This window comes from Zingiber officinale, chromosome 3A (assembly GCF_018446385.1).
Source record: "Zingiber officinale cultivar Zhangliang chromosome 3A, Zo_v1.1, whole genome shotgun sequence".
Lineage (NCBI taxonomy): Eukaryota > Viridiplantae > Streptophyta > Magnoliopsida > Zingiberales > Zingiberaceae > Zingiber > Zingiber officinale.
In genome coordinates this window covers 124,678,632-124,693,985 of record NC_055990.1, presented here as the reverse complement: position 1 = coordinate 124,693,985, position 15,354 = coordinate 124,678,632, and the positions used below count along the sequence as shown (strand labels likewise).

At 40.2% G+C, this 15,354-nt stretch overlaps 1 protein-coding gene across 1 annotated transcript in view; it reads right to left on the bottom strand.

Moving 5' to 3' along the window:
- Positions 1 to 11,549, bottom strand: part of LOC122050631 — a 140,949-nt gene extending 129,400 nt beyond the window's left edge. Inside the window, exon 1 of the mRNA XM_042611523.1 lies at positions 11,415 to 11,549. Within this exon, the coding sequence (XP_042467457.1) occupies positions 11,415 to 11,549 (135 nt within the window). The remainder of the gene's footprint in view (positions 1 to 11,414) is intronic.
- Between the last annotated feature and the right edge of the window lie 3,805 nt (positions 11,550 to 15,354).

Genomic DNA, 15,354 nt, shown 5'->3' with positions numbered 1-15,354 from the left:
ATATTGACTCATTTCGGCATGGCCATGCACTTAGTGGTCTCACTCTATCAAGAATATCGATGTCTCTCCCGTCATATAGGAGGGATAGATCACATCTACATCACTCACATCCCTCTGCATAATTCGTTACATACCCAGTAATCGCCTTTATAGTCCACCCAGTTACGGGTGACGTTTGACGAAACCAAAGTACATAACTCCTTATGTAGGGATCCATGGTGACTTCAGGTCCAAGGACTAGTAGTCATATTAATAGCCACATGAGAAAGTATACGACACTCATATAACAATCCATGATACTTTCTCATGGTGGGTCATTCAGTATACATTCTCCAATGCATACACATGTGTCAACTTGATATCTCCATATCCATGACTTATGAGATCAAGTCATCGAGTTGACCTACATGCTAGTCTTATTGCATTAACATTGTCCCTGAATGTTAATACTCGACTAGGAATGATTAAGAGTAGTATTCCCTATATCATCTCACTCGGTTCAACTAACCGATTGATATAGGTGAGAACCTTCTACTCAAGGACGTTATTATATTTAGTTTATTTGGCACCAATACAAGTAAGTATAATAACCAAAAACAAATGCCTTTATTTATATAAGAATATGATACAACTAGTCCATAATACAATCATCAAATGATTGGCTCTAGGGCTTTAACTAACAATCTCCCACTAGCACTAGAGCCAATCAGTGTAGGCTCTAAGCCCCAATGACCTAGTGTGACCATCATGCTTCCTCTGTGCCAAAGCCTTGGTCAAGGGATCTGCGATGTTAGCCTCTGTAGGTACTCTGCAAATCTTCACATCTCCTCTCTCGATAATCTATCGAATGAGATGAAAGCGCCGTAGTAAGTGTTTGGTCCGCTGGTGTGAGCGAGGTTCCTTCGCCTGTGTTATAGCTCCATTGTTATAACAATAGAGCTCAATAGGGTCAGCGATACTGGGAACCACCCCAAGTTCAGTGATGAACTTGCGGATCCAAACTACCTCCTTTGCTGCCTCTGATGCAGCAATGTACTCGGACTCTGTCGTAGAATCAGCTACTGTGTCTTGCTTCGAACCTTCCAGCTCACAGCACCACCATTTATGCAAAATACAAACTCTGACTGTGATCGATAATCATCCTGATCGGTCTGGAAGCTGGCATCACTGTAACCCTTTACAGCTAGCTCATCATTGCCTCCATATATCAAGAAATATTCTTTAGTCATTCTTAAGTACTTAAGAATATTCTTGACCGCTATCCAGTGACTTTTTCCTGGATCTGACTGGTATCTACTCGTCATGCTCAAAGCATACGAGACATCAGGACGAGTACATAGCATGGCGTACATGATAGATCCTATGGCTGAGGCATAAGGGATCTGATCCATGCGGTCTCTCTCCTCCCTAGAAGAGGGACCTTGAGTCTTCGAAAGACTCACGCCATGTGACATCGGCAGAAATCCCTTCTTGGAGTTCTGCATGGCAAACCGAAGGAGTACCTTGTCAATCTATGTACTCTGACTTAGGCCAAGCAATCTCTTATATCTATCTCTATAGATCTGTATCCCTAGAATGCGGGATGCCTCACCTAAGTCCTTCATGGAGAAGCAACTCCCTAGCCAGGTCTTGACAGACTGAAGCAAAGGGATGTCCTTCCCAATGAGTAGTATGTTATCCACATACAATATGAGGAAGACAACTATATCCCCTACAACCTTCTTATAGACACAAGGCTCATCTTCGTTCTTGATGAAATCAAACTGTTTGATTGCATCATCGAATCGAAGATTCCAGCTCCGAGAAGTTTGCTTTAGTCCATAAATGGACCTATGTAGCTTGCATACTCTGCTAGTATGTTGTGGATCTACAAAACCCTTAGGTTGTGTCATGTACACATCCTCGAGTAGGTTTTCATTCAGGAATGCAGTTTTGACATCCATCTACCATATCTAATAGTCATGGTATGCTGCAATAGCAAGCATAATCCGAATGGACTTAAACATCGCTACTGGAGAAAAGGTTTCATCATAGTCAATACCATGAATCTACTTGAAACCTTTAGCTACCAAGCGACTCTTATAGATAACTCCATCCATGTCAGTCTTTCTCTTAAAGACTCACTTACATCCAATGGGTTTTACCCCTTCAGGTGGATCAACCAAAGTCCATACTTGGTTGGTGTACATGGATTCCATCTCGGATCTCATGGCCTCTAGCCATTTCTCGGAATCTGGTCTCATCACAGCTTCCTGATAGGTGGTAGGCTCATCCTCTATGAACACAATGTCATCATGGTCAAACAAGAGAAATGAGTATCTCTCAGGCTGACGACGTACCCTATCAGACTTGCGAAGAGGTATGTCTACTTGAACTGGATGTTGTTCCTCAACTCCTTGTGGAACAACATCATCCACAACACTTTGTGGTTCCAGTTCAACTTCGACCGAGGCTTCAGTGCTATGGTCCGCATCTTGAGCTTCTTCAAGATCGAATGTACTCCCACTAGTCTTTCTAGAAACAAAGTTCCATTCTAGAAAGACTCCAGTCTTTGCCACAACTACCTTGTGCTGACTGGGAATGTAGAAGTAATATCCCTTAGTTTCCTTGGGATATCCAATGAAATAACACTTGTCAGATTTGGGTCCTAACTTGTCTGAGACTTGATGTCGAACGTAAGCCTCACAACCCCAAATCCTCATGAAAGACACCTGGGTATCTCTCCTAGTCCATATTCTATATGGTGTCTTTATCACGGCCTTGGATGGAACTCGGTTGAGTATAAAAGCTATCGTGTCTAGAGCATAGCCCCAAAGGTATGTCGGAAGATCTGTGTGACTCATCATAGATCGTACCATATCTAATAGGGTACGATTCCTCCTTTCGGATACACCATTCCACTATGGTATTCCAGGAGGAGTGAGTTGGGATAGGATCCCACACTCAGCTAGATAGTCACGAAACTCATGGCTAAGGTATTCTCCACCTCGATCTGATCGAAGTATCTTAATACTCTTGCCAAGCTGGTTCTGTACTTCATTCTTGAATTCTTTGAACTTTTCAAAGGATTCTGACTTATGTGTCATCAAGTACACATAACCATATCTACTGAAGTCATCAGTAAATGTGATGAAGTACCTATAACCGCCTCTAGCAGCGACATTGAAAGGGCCACATACATCACTATGTATAAGACCTAACAAGTCAATCGCTCTCTCACTGTACCCATTAAAGGGAGTCTTGGTCATCTTGCCTAATACGCCCAAGAATTAATATAAATGTGATTTATGTCCTATCTTTCCAACCATTGGAAGAATGACTATAGTTGTACTCGATCCAACCGAGTTAACTAGGAATACTCAATCTAATTGAGTTTGTATTCGCCCATGCGTTGATAAGCGGGACCAAGATTGTCCCTCCGTACCCTACCAAGATAATATGTGTTGCTCTGCTTTGGCAGATTCAACAACACATGTGATCGAGGTAGTGATAGGTATCATGGCACGGTAGGCATTAGAGTTGACATGATTTAGATCTAATCTAAACGATGATGCATATCATATACTCGATAGATATAATCTAATCGAAAGGGTGCATCATGTGCACGACTTAGATCTAATCTAATCGTTAGGCACTAATTAATTACTTAATCATGCATCATATATACACAAGCAATTAATTAAATTAATTTGTGATTAGTCATGACCCTACTACGATCTTCTCAAGCCAATGAGAAGATTGGATGGTCAACCTAGGGTGGGTCAACAGCTTCTCAAGCTCCTCTCTTTGACCACCTTGTGTTGCTCACGCCCTCCTCGTAACTACGTCTCGAGTGGACCTTCCATAGCTCCAATTTTGTACATTACAACTTTGAAACTCGAGTTACATTCGAGTCTAAACTAATTTACAACAAGAATAAATAGAGAAAGGCACGACGCGTAGGTCGCGTATCAAAAATATAGCACACACAATCACATGACGGCACCCAGGCCGTATTATGAATTACAACACAAAATATACCAATCCAATTGGGTCTTTTTGGGCCATGACTATCACAAATTATACATAATTCAAAATTATGTATTTTCTATAATTTTATGCAATTTTAATACCAATTTTTACAATTTTTATGAGTAAAAATTCTCGGCGGTCCCGTTTAGCGATTTTCGGGCGCAATCGCGGAACGAATCCCCTTGCGGAGCCAGGGGCAGTGCCCCTACCCATGATCTAACCATCGTGAGGGTTCCTTAGCGATCCTACAGCGCCTTAGCCCACTGTCCCAAAAAGTTTTGGGGCTAAACCTTGCCGTTTCGGAAAAATCTTCTCGGTAGTCGAAGCCTACAAGTGTCGAAACACTTGTGCTTCGCTTCTACGAGAAAATTACTCATAAAAATCCTTAAAAACTTAAATTTACAGAAAATCACAGAAGCTATATTTTTCATAAAATCAAAAATAAACTCGTACAAGTCTTCGCACGTGACTCTGATACCACTGTTGGGTTTTTCGGGCCGCGAAAACCGCTTTTCCGCGTCGTGGAAACCCCGAATGCCCCGCCACCGGATCCGTGCGAAGAATAAAACTTTCAAAAACAAAATTACGAGTACGAGTTTATAAACCTATAGATCTACACTAGAACTATATGTTAAGAGTTTACCCTTGATGCGTGCCTTTCGCGAATCCTGCTCGTCCAAGTTGCCAGATCTCAAGTTATCAAGGTAGACAACTCTCTAGAAGTATCCACACGAACACAAGAAGGAGATCACCAAACTAAAGTGTGCTAGCACCTTAGTAGGGTTCGGCAAGATGAGGAGAGGAAGAGCAAGAAGAGAGAGCTCTAGGAGGAAGAAGATGAGAATGAATCAATTAGCCTTGAATGAAAAAATCAATTCCTCATTCACCGCAAAAGTGGCCGGCCAAAAACATTCAAGTGTAACACCATTTTGCATTAAATGGCCATTAAAGAGGGAATATGTAACCTCCTTGAGGTGGCACAAACATGTGCTAAACATGATGATGTGACACATCATCATTGGTCACTTAATGCCAAGTCACAAATGATGTGGCAAAAAGTCAAGTCAAACTTGACTCTTCCTCTTCCTCTCAAGTCAAGTCAAACTTGACTTAATCTCTCTCATGGTTGATCTAATCCAACCATTTAATTCAAGCCAATTTAATATAATGAATCTAATTCATTAAATTAAATTGATTCAATGAGTCATAATCTAAATTAGACTCATTGAACACATGAATCACCTTGAGTCCAACTCAATTAGCCCAATTAGGATTACTCTTAATCCAATTTGATTCATCATATGAATCTAATCCTCTTGGTTAATCATATGAACCTAATCTCCATCTAATTGTCCTTAGTGTGTGACCCTATAGGTTCTTGTAACGTTGGCAATGCCCCTAAACCCATTTAGGAGCATAAGTAATGAGCGGTATCTAGCAACACATCATTACTACCCAAGTTACAAGAATGTTGAGATCCAACATCACCTTGTGACCACTAATTGTGACTCCTCACAATATATGACAAGTGTCCTTCTATCCTAGATATCTAGATTGATCAATGTGAGGCATAGACCGTGTCATCCTCTGACCAATCTAAATCTTGAACTCCAAGTAGACTCACTCGATCAAATGAGCTCAATATCTCATATTGACTCATTTCGACATGGTCATGCACTTAGTGGTCTCACTCTATCAAGAATATTGATGTCTCTCCCATCATATAGGAGGGATAGATCACATCTACATCACTCACATCCCTCTGCATAATTCGTTACATACCCAGTAATCGCCTTTATAGTCCACCCAGTTACGGGTGACGTTTGACGAAACCAAAGTACATAACTCCTTATGTAGGGATCCATGATGACTTCAGGTCCAAGGACTAGTAGTCATATTAATAGCCACATGAGAAAGTATACGACACTCATATAACAATCCATGATACTTTCTCATGGCGGGTCATTCAGTATACATTCTCCAATGCATACCCATGTGTCAACTTGATATCTCCATATCCATGACTTATGAGATCAAGTCATCGAGTTGACCTACAAGCTAGTCTTATTGCATTAACATTGTCCCTGAATGTTAATACTCGACTAGGAATGATTAAGAGTAGTGTTCCCTATATCATCTCACTATCGGTTCAACTAACCGATTGATATAGGTGAGAACCTTCTACTCAAGGACGTTATTATACTTAGTTTATTTGACACCAATACAAGTAAGTATAATAACCAAAAACAAATGCCTTTATTTATATAAGAATATGATACAACTAGTCCATAATACAATCATCAAATGATTGGCTCTAGGGCTATAACTAACAGAAAGTTTGAGGAGGGTATACTTTTTGTGTTACAGGCAATTCACCCTCCTCTTTCAGGTCCCGCTGCACCAACAGGTGGGTCTTCCTTGCCAAGTTACACTAGGACTTATCTTGCCAAGACCACATGCTTGGACTTACGCCCTTTGCCAAGATCACACTTGGACTTTCCAATTGTTTGGCTCCTCACCAGGACTTTCTCCTTTGCCAAGATCACACTTGAACTTTCCAACTGCCTGGCTTCTCACCAAGACTTTCTCCTGCCTAGCTCCACACTAGGACTTTCTCATTGCCTGGCTCCTCACTAGGACTTTCTCCTGCCTAGCTCCTCACTAGGACTTTTCCGTTGCCTTGCTCCTCACCAGGACATTCCAAATGCCTAACATCTAGTTAGGACTTTCCCAGTCAAGTCTCCTGCCAACCTTGACCTACTTGACTTGTATTCTCATCATCCTGGTCAATCTTTTGACCATCTCCACAACCGGACGATTGCTCCAGCAATCTCCTTATATTTTCAAGCATCAAAACTCAAATCCTAACTCAAACTTGACTCAACTCAAGCTTAGTCAAACTAGTCAAACTTGGCCTAGGAAAATTACCCCAACAATCTCCCCCTTTTTAATGTTTGACAATACCTCTAAGTTAGGCTAAATCCCATAGCCTTAACCTCTTCTTTATACCAAGGCTAAATCTCATAGTCTTAACCTCTTCTTTATCACAAGGCTAAGTCCCATAGCCTTAACCTCTTCTTTATCACAAGGCTAAATCCCATAGCCTTAATCGCTTCTTTACACCAAGGCTAAATCCCATAGCCTTAACCTCTTCTTTATCACAAGGATAAATCCCATAACCTTAACCTCTTCTTTATGACAAGGCTAAATCCCATAGCCTTAACCTCTTCTTTATCACAAGGATAAATCTCATAACCTTAACCTCTTCTTTATGACAAGGCTAAATCTCATAGCCTTAACCCTTTCATGACAAGGCATGAATGAAGGTTTTCTTCATTCTCTCCCTTTCCTAGAGGGTAAACTCCCCCTACTTGGGATGAAGGCCTAACTTAACCTTTCATTCTCCCCCTTTGTCATACATCAAAAACTGAAAACAAACTCTTCTCCATAAGAGTTAACTCTACGTTATTTACAACCTCATATGTTTGTAACAACCCCACAATGAAGATCTCATATTCTTCATTGCCGCCAAAGCTCCCCCTTGAGCTCTACTTCACTTCACAATGCTAGCTCATCCTAGAGCATGCATCAACTTCCCAATGAAACTCTCATTCATTGTATTCAATGCTCCTCCTTGAGCAGTAATCTTCTTCTCAATGCTCATCCAAGAGCATTTGTCACTTTACCAATGAAGGTCTGATCCCCTTCATTAATCCAATGCTCCCCCTTGAGTATTAACCTACTCCATAATGCTCATCCGAAAGCATTTATCATCCTAGCAATGAAGATAACCAATCTTCCATTGTTCCCCAATACTCGACCCTGAGTATTATACATCACGAAGGTTGAACCCGCTTCCATGGTCCTTGAAGATAAATTTTCATGCATTCAAGGAGTAGCTCCCCCTAAAAACATGGTCAAACTTCTATCATTGCACCAACAATGAATTGGAATTCCTAAACAATTAAGAAAACCAAAACTTGAAGTTTTGAGGTTCAAAATTCAATAATGAAACTAAACCCCAACCTAAACTTCACTTAAGTCTACCTTAACTAATCCATACTTGCTTTCATCATGAAAACTCCCCCAAAATGTATACAAGTGTATTCCAAAGGATTAGGAATGGTTATTGGAACTTGAAGTGGCTTAAAGTGCTGAAATCAGGCATTTCAGGCCAAAATCAAACTTCCCAATCGATTGAAGTTGTGACTCAATCGATTGAAATCACTTCAATCGACCCATTAGTCGATTCCGCAAGCTACTGCTCGCAGAAATTCCCTCTGAATTGATCGACTGATCGATCCAGCCTGGGTCAATTGATCGGCTGATCGATTCACTGACTCTTTGTTCACGGGAATTGGCTTCCCAATCTATCGACTGATCGATTAAAACCATCCCAATCGATCAGCTGATCGATTGGGTTTCTGATTTTTCTGAAATTTAGATTCAGCGAAATTCAGAAACTCCCCAAAAATTATACAAAATTACAAAAATCATGAAAATTCATGTAGATACTCTTTAGGGTATACTTTATCAAGGAAAAATAGTTTTCTATGAAAATACTTCCTATTTTCAAAGAGTGACACAAATTTGAAAACTCTTGAAAACTTCAATGTTTTCTCCTAGTTTGTGTCTAACTTTTCAATGATGAATACTATCAAAAGATAGTTTTCACCAAGGTTTTCAAAAGCATTTTACAAACATTTTCAGAACCAATATCCAACCATGTTCTTTAGGCTCAATGCACATGACTTGTATATTAGCTTTTCTAATGATTGGAAAACATATAACTATGTGTTTTGATGAACCTAAAACTTAACAAGATGCACTAAATCAACATCTTGAGTTTTGTTCACCATCCTAACATCTCACTTGTATCTAATGTATACTAAAACACATACAAGTTACCTTATGGTTCTTTGTGAAATGTATATTTGGTTTTGCCCTAAACTAAGGGATCATGCATATCTATCTAGGTATTTTGATGGTTATGAACATCCGCCAAGGATGTTACTTGTTAGTGAATGTCATTGGTCCTTAATTGCAAGGAATTAAACATGATGCATGATATGTTATGACATACATCAAAAAGAAATAATTTTTAAAAGAAAATTTCCTATAATTACATGATGTATGTATGACATGACATGGTACTTTTTTATTTTCCATAATAATCATGAATGCAATAGAAGATGTCATGACATATGATGGGCAAACAAAGTATGACAAATTAGCATAAATAAAATACCTAGATTACCTATCTAAGTGTCCTTAAATCTTAGCTAATCATAAAATTAAATCATAGATTGTCCAATTTCATCAAGAAAGTGTCAAACCTCACCTTGGTATTTCTTTAATCTCTTGATTTATTAATGTCAATTAAAATTAAGCACATTCCTCAAATTTTGGCATATTTATCCTTCCAAAGGAGTAATCACCTTATATTTTTAGCCCGGATTTGCCCTTGACTCCCTAAGAACATACTACAATCCCAACATGGTAGTTCATATGATTCTCCAAATTGTGCCAATTTAATTCAAACATAATTCCTTAAGATTTGGCACATGTTACTCTTTTCAAGAGTGATAATTTGGTTAAGGTTTACATTTCCCTTAATTCCATAAGAAAATGCCGAATTCCAAATTTGGCATTACTTTTGCTTCTCTCAAGTGTGTCAATTTAAATTAGATTCAACTCCTTAAATTTTGACACATTTTACTCTTTCAAAGAGTAACACTAATAATCCTTTTTTCATTTTCAAAGGTTAGTGAAACCTTGAAAATGCTCTCAAGTGTCAACTTTACCAAGGTTGGGTTAACTACCTTTCCAATTGAAGTTGACACTCTCTAAACCCATCTTGGGTGTAGAGAATATGCTCCTATGAACCCAAAACCTATTGGTACTCCTTGGATGCTCTAGGTACTCACTAGGGATGACTTCCCTAGATACATTCCTAAGGACCTTTCTAGGCTTCTTAGAAACCTTGGTCACTTCTACTAGGTCACTCCTAGGGATAACTTCCCTTGTAACCTTCTTTGTGACTTTATTAGGCCTTTTTGGAGCCTTAGTCACCTTTACTAGATCAACTTTAGGGATGACCTCCCTTTGACCTTCTTTGTGACTTTGTTAGATTTCTTAGAAGTCTTAGTTACATTCGCATTGACAAATGTACTCTTAGGGATGCCTTCCCTAGTATTTTTGGCTTGACCTCTAAACTTAGGGTTGGTCCCATAGCTATATGGAACCCTATGGTATTGAGTCTCACTCTTCTTGGCTTTGGGTTTGTATCCCAAACCTTTATGACCATTGAATGACTCTTACCTAGTTCTCCCTAGAGTTTGCTCATTTTAACCCTTAAGAATATTTTCCATTCTTGCTAGGGTCCTTTCTAAGTTATCAAGTCTTGACCTCAAGACTTGGTTCTCCGTCATTAAATCTATATATTTGGATTTTTCTTGACCCCTATGAGCATTTCTATATTTTGGCATATATCTATAGTCCTTGGTGTTATTGCCTAAGTTGTTATTTACCTTCCTAACCTTAGGTGTGGTAGATCTAGCATGAGGAGGAATATATTTATCCTTAAGGCTATTATGCCTCCTATTCTCATGATAAATAGCATTAAGATGATAAGAATTATTTCTAGCATGCTTTTTATCATGTGTCAAAGGAATAGATTCATTAAATGATACCTTGGTTTTTACCTTGGAAGCTCCCCCTAGACTTGTGCTTCCTCCTTTGACTTTGGTTGTTTTCTTCTCCTTTGGACATTGGCTTCAATAATGTCCATTTTGGTTGCAAAAGAAACACACAATGTGTTCCTTGCTCTTCTTTGTTGTGGGGATTGTCTCCTTGGGCTTCTCCTTGCCCTTGGGTAATACTTGGCCCTTCTTCTTGACCAATTTTGGACACTTGCTCTTATAGTGTCCATGTTCCCTACACTCAAAGAAAATGATATGATTTTTATTATATACAATCGAAATTTCTATACCTTTGCTTGTAGGGGTGGCACTTGATCCTCCATTTGATTTATCTTGCATTGTGGAGGTTGCATCATCTTCTTCTTCTTCTCCTCTTGAGGGTGTGGGTGCTTCTACCTCTTCAACTCTTGAGGATGTGGATACTTCCACCTCTTCCTCTCTTGAAGATGTAGAAAATCTCTCATTTTCTTCCTTCTCCTCCTCTTCCTTCTTCTCCACGAATGTTGACCTTATGTCAACATCGGATTGGTCCTTCTCTTCTTGGACCAATGAGTCCGTCTCCTTAGGCTCATCCACTCCTTCAAATTGTGATGGGTCTTCATGATAGACAATGATCTTTTTCTAAAGATCACATGCACTTGTGCATTCACCTACACTCACAATGATATTAGAAGGTAATAAATTTAACAAGATTTTTGTTACCTCCTTATCCGCCTCTGCTTGCTCCCGTTGCTCCTCGCTCCAATGTTGAGGTCGGAGGCGCTTACCCTTCTTGTCCGTTGGAGCTTCAAATGGGTCCTCCAAAACAACCCATGGTTCCAATCCATTTGGAACCATGTCTCCAACTGAGTTCTCCAAAAATTGAAGTCCTCTTTGTCATACGGGGGTGGAATCCGGATGTCCCATCCGAGCGGTCCTTCGGACTCCATCTTCTTCTTCTTCTAGCTTCTTGCTATCTTGGTAGTTAGTCCGTAGAAGAGTGACCTCGCTCTGATACCAATTTTTGGTACCTTTATGCCCGCTAGAGGTGGGATGAATAGCGTTTCGTCGCGCACTTGTGCTTGCTTCATCTTGATATGCAGTGGAAAATAAAATACAAACACATTACAACGCTAACACACGGATTTACTTGGTATCCACCTCAAGATGAGGTGACTAATCCAAGGATCCACACACGATGCTATCTCCACTAATGAAACACTCCTTCTCGGTCGCAGCCGGAGGCGGAGAAGCCTCGTACAAACTGAGACAACAACACAAACAAATATACAAGAAGAGAGTACAAGATACAAATGAAAATACTACTTCTTCTTGCTTACTTGTTGCTTGTTGTTGCCTCTTGAACCTTGAGAGAACACTCCCAAGAGCCTTAAAAAACTGGCAGTGAAGATCGGAGAAAGTTGCTGAAGATCGTTGTAAGCTCGTAGGAAAGAAATTGCAAAGATCTACGGAGAAAATGCTCCGCAACATCTATATCTTGTTCTCCCAATCGATTGAAATCAACCCCAATCAATTTCCACGTTAGCTCCACACAATCCCAACCGTCCATCACCTGCATCCTGTGCAACAGTCACTTCTCAATCGATCGACCGATTGATTGGGACTTCCTGAATCGATCGCTCGATCGATTCAGTACCAATCAAATGATCGATTGGACCCTGGTTCAATCGATTGCCCAATTGATTGACCAGCCTGGACTTGACTTAATCTCAAGTCCAAAGTCTCCAACCCAACTCCCAGTCAACCGTGACATGTAGGGTCTCCATGCCTAGCATTTGGCCACACCCAACCAACCTCGAACTAGCCTTCTAGCCTCCTCCATCAACCTTGCGTCCCTCGGATACCTTCCCATCCTTCACGCCTTGCCTTCAGGAGCTTCCTTCAGCCTCATCCTAGTTATCGGGTCTTCCTTGCCAAGTTACACTTGGACTTATCTTGCTAAGACCATATGCTTGGACTTACGCCCTTTGCCAAGATCACACTTGAACTTTCCAATTGCCTGACTCCTCATTAGGACTTTCTACTTTTCCAAGATCACACTTGGACTTTCCAACTACCTGGCTCCTCATTAGGACTTTCCACTTGCCTGGCTCCTCACCAAGAATTTCCAATTGCCTGGCTCCTCACCAGGACTTTCCAATTGCCTGGCTCCTCACCAGGACTTTCTCCTACCTAGCTCCTCACTAGGACTTTCCCATTGCCTGGCTCCTCACCAGGACTTTCTCCTGCCTAGCTCCTCACTAGGGCTTTTCTATTACCTGGCTCCTCACCAGGACTTTCCAAATGTCTAACATCCAGTTAGGACTTTCCAAGTCAAGTCTCCTGTCAACCTTGACCTACTTGACTTGTATTTTCATCAATCTGGTCAATCCTTTGACCATCTCCACAACCGGACGATTGCTCCAGCAATCTCCTTATATTGTCAAACATCAAAACTCAAATCCTGACTCAAACTTGACTCAACTCAAGCTTAGTCAAACTGGTCAAACTTGACCTAGGGAAATTGCCCCAACAATCGGGTCCTTCGGAAACGAATGCAAATCCGTGGCTTGTCTCAGACTCTTCGTCAGACTCTAACTCGTACTCATCTTCAGACTTGGATTCGGACTCTTCTGTCCTAGCCATAAATGCTATATGACTCAAGTGCTTTGGTTCTAGTTTTGTTCGGGGCTGAACTTCCTTGTTTGGTCCTACATATAAAGCTAACCCTTTCCTGGTTTGACTCAAGTTAGTCTGCTCATGTAATGTTAATTCACAAAATAATTTATCTAATTTAATAGTAGAAGGATCCTTCTCAATTTTATAGGCATCTATAATAGATACCCATAAGGAGTTTCGAGGGAATGAGTTAAGTGTATACCTGATGATATCACGGTTCTCAGGTTGATGGCCGATGATATGTAGTCCATTGAGGATGTCCTTAATTCTCATGTGTAGTTGGCTTGCCGACTCACCATCTAGCATTTTAATATTTAGTAATGAATTTAATAAAAGATCATGTTTTATTACCTTTGTCTCGTTTGTCCCTTCATGTAGTTTGACTAACTTATCCCACAACTCTTTTGCATTTTCGAAGGGCTCGACTCGTTTTAATTCTTCTTTTGATAATCCACATTGTAAAGTGTTGAGTGCCTTTGAATCAATTTGTACTTTCTTCTATATTTCTTCTGGCCATTCCTCTATGTTGTTGACTGGTGATGTGTGTTGGTCCCTTTGGAGGCCGATAAGAGGGGAGGGGTGAATTGCCCTACAAAAATTAAACCAAAAACCTTTCTCGGATATTCAACTAATTTAAAAGTACTTTTAATTAAAAAAGCAGAGACTAAATAAATAGAAATCAGACACAGAGGATTTATTTGGTTTGCAATCAGGGGATTGCTAATCCAAGGAAAGTAAGCGCACTATCTAACGATCTCCTTTGGACGGAGTAGCCTCTTTACAGCGTTGAGAGCACAGACAGAAAAGTAGAAATGAAAGAATTGATTACAAGTTGTTGTTCTGAATGAATTAGTTAGCTTCTGGACCAAGGCTATAGTTATAGTCTTGGTCGGGGCGCCTGGAAGGGTTCCGAGCGCCCTAGGGGGGATAAATTTTATCCCCCAACGTTCAAATCGAGTCAAACCTCGATCCTGGTCAAAATCCACTTTTGGGAGCTCGGAAGAGTTTTGGGTGCCCCCGGGCTGCTCCAGGCGCCCTGGACTGCTCTGGGCGCCCTGGAGAAAAAAAGTCAACAGTTGTTGACTTTTTGTCTTGGACCTCTTCTCTGGTTCAGTCCCGCCTCGGTCCGGGTCTTTTGCTCCAACTCTGCTAGCTTAGGTGATCTCGGCCATCCGGAATAGTGCTCACCCAAACCCAAGTTCCGGCCTTCTCCTTGAGCAGCCTTCCTTCCCGGATTCTCATCCCTCGAATGCCGTGCACGTTCTTCTCGTCCACCGGTGTACTCTTCCACGGTCACCCTGTCCCTCGGACGCACCGAGCCCGTCGACTCTCTCCCATGCCGTCCTTCTCGCTAGCCGCATCTTCCGCTCGATTTCCTGTGTTCCTAAGCTCCTGCACACTTAGACACAAGGGTTAGACAATGCAGGACCTAACTTAGCTTGTTTGATCACATCAAAACACCTTGGGGTTCCAACAATCTCCCCCTTCTTGATGTGAGCACCCAAGTTAAGTTAGGGAAAACATATGCAATAAAAACAATTTATTTACAATTAAGTCCAAAGATATTTCAATTTAAAAATTATATTCCTCCCCCTAGACTTAACATCTGTCTCCCCCTTTGATCACATAAAAAATAGGGGTCCTTAAACAAGTCTAAGGTAAAAAAAAATTTCTATGTTAAGTTTTTAAAAACAAATTTTCTAATTTAAACAATTTCTAAGTCAGTTTTTAAAAAAAAATTCGAAGACAGTTATATAAAAAAAATTTTAAGGCAATTTTTTATAAAAAGAAACTTAAGGTAATAAAAAATTCTAAGTCAAATTTAAAAACAATTTCAAAGGTAATTTTCAAAAAAAAAAATTCTAAGGTAAAAATTTCTAAATCAATTTTAAATATTTTCTAACACAAATTGAATAACTCTTTTAAAGCATTAAGTAAATTAAATTAATACTTTTTCAGTTAGTCAATTAAACTTTTCATTTCG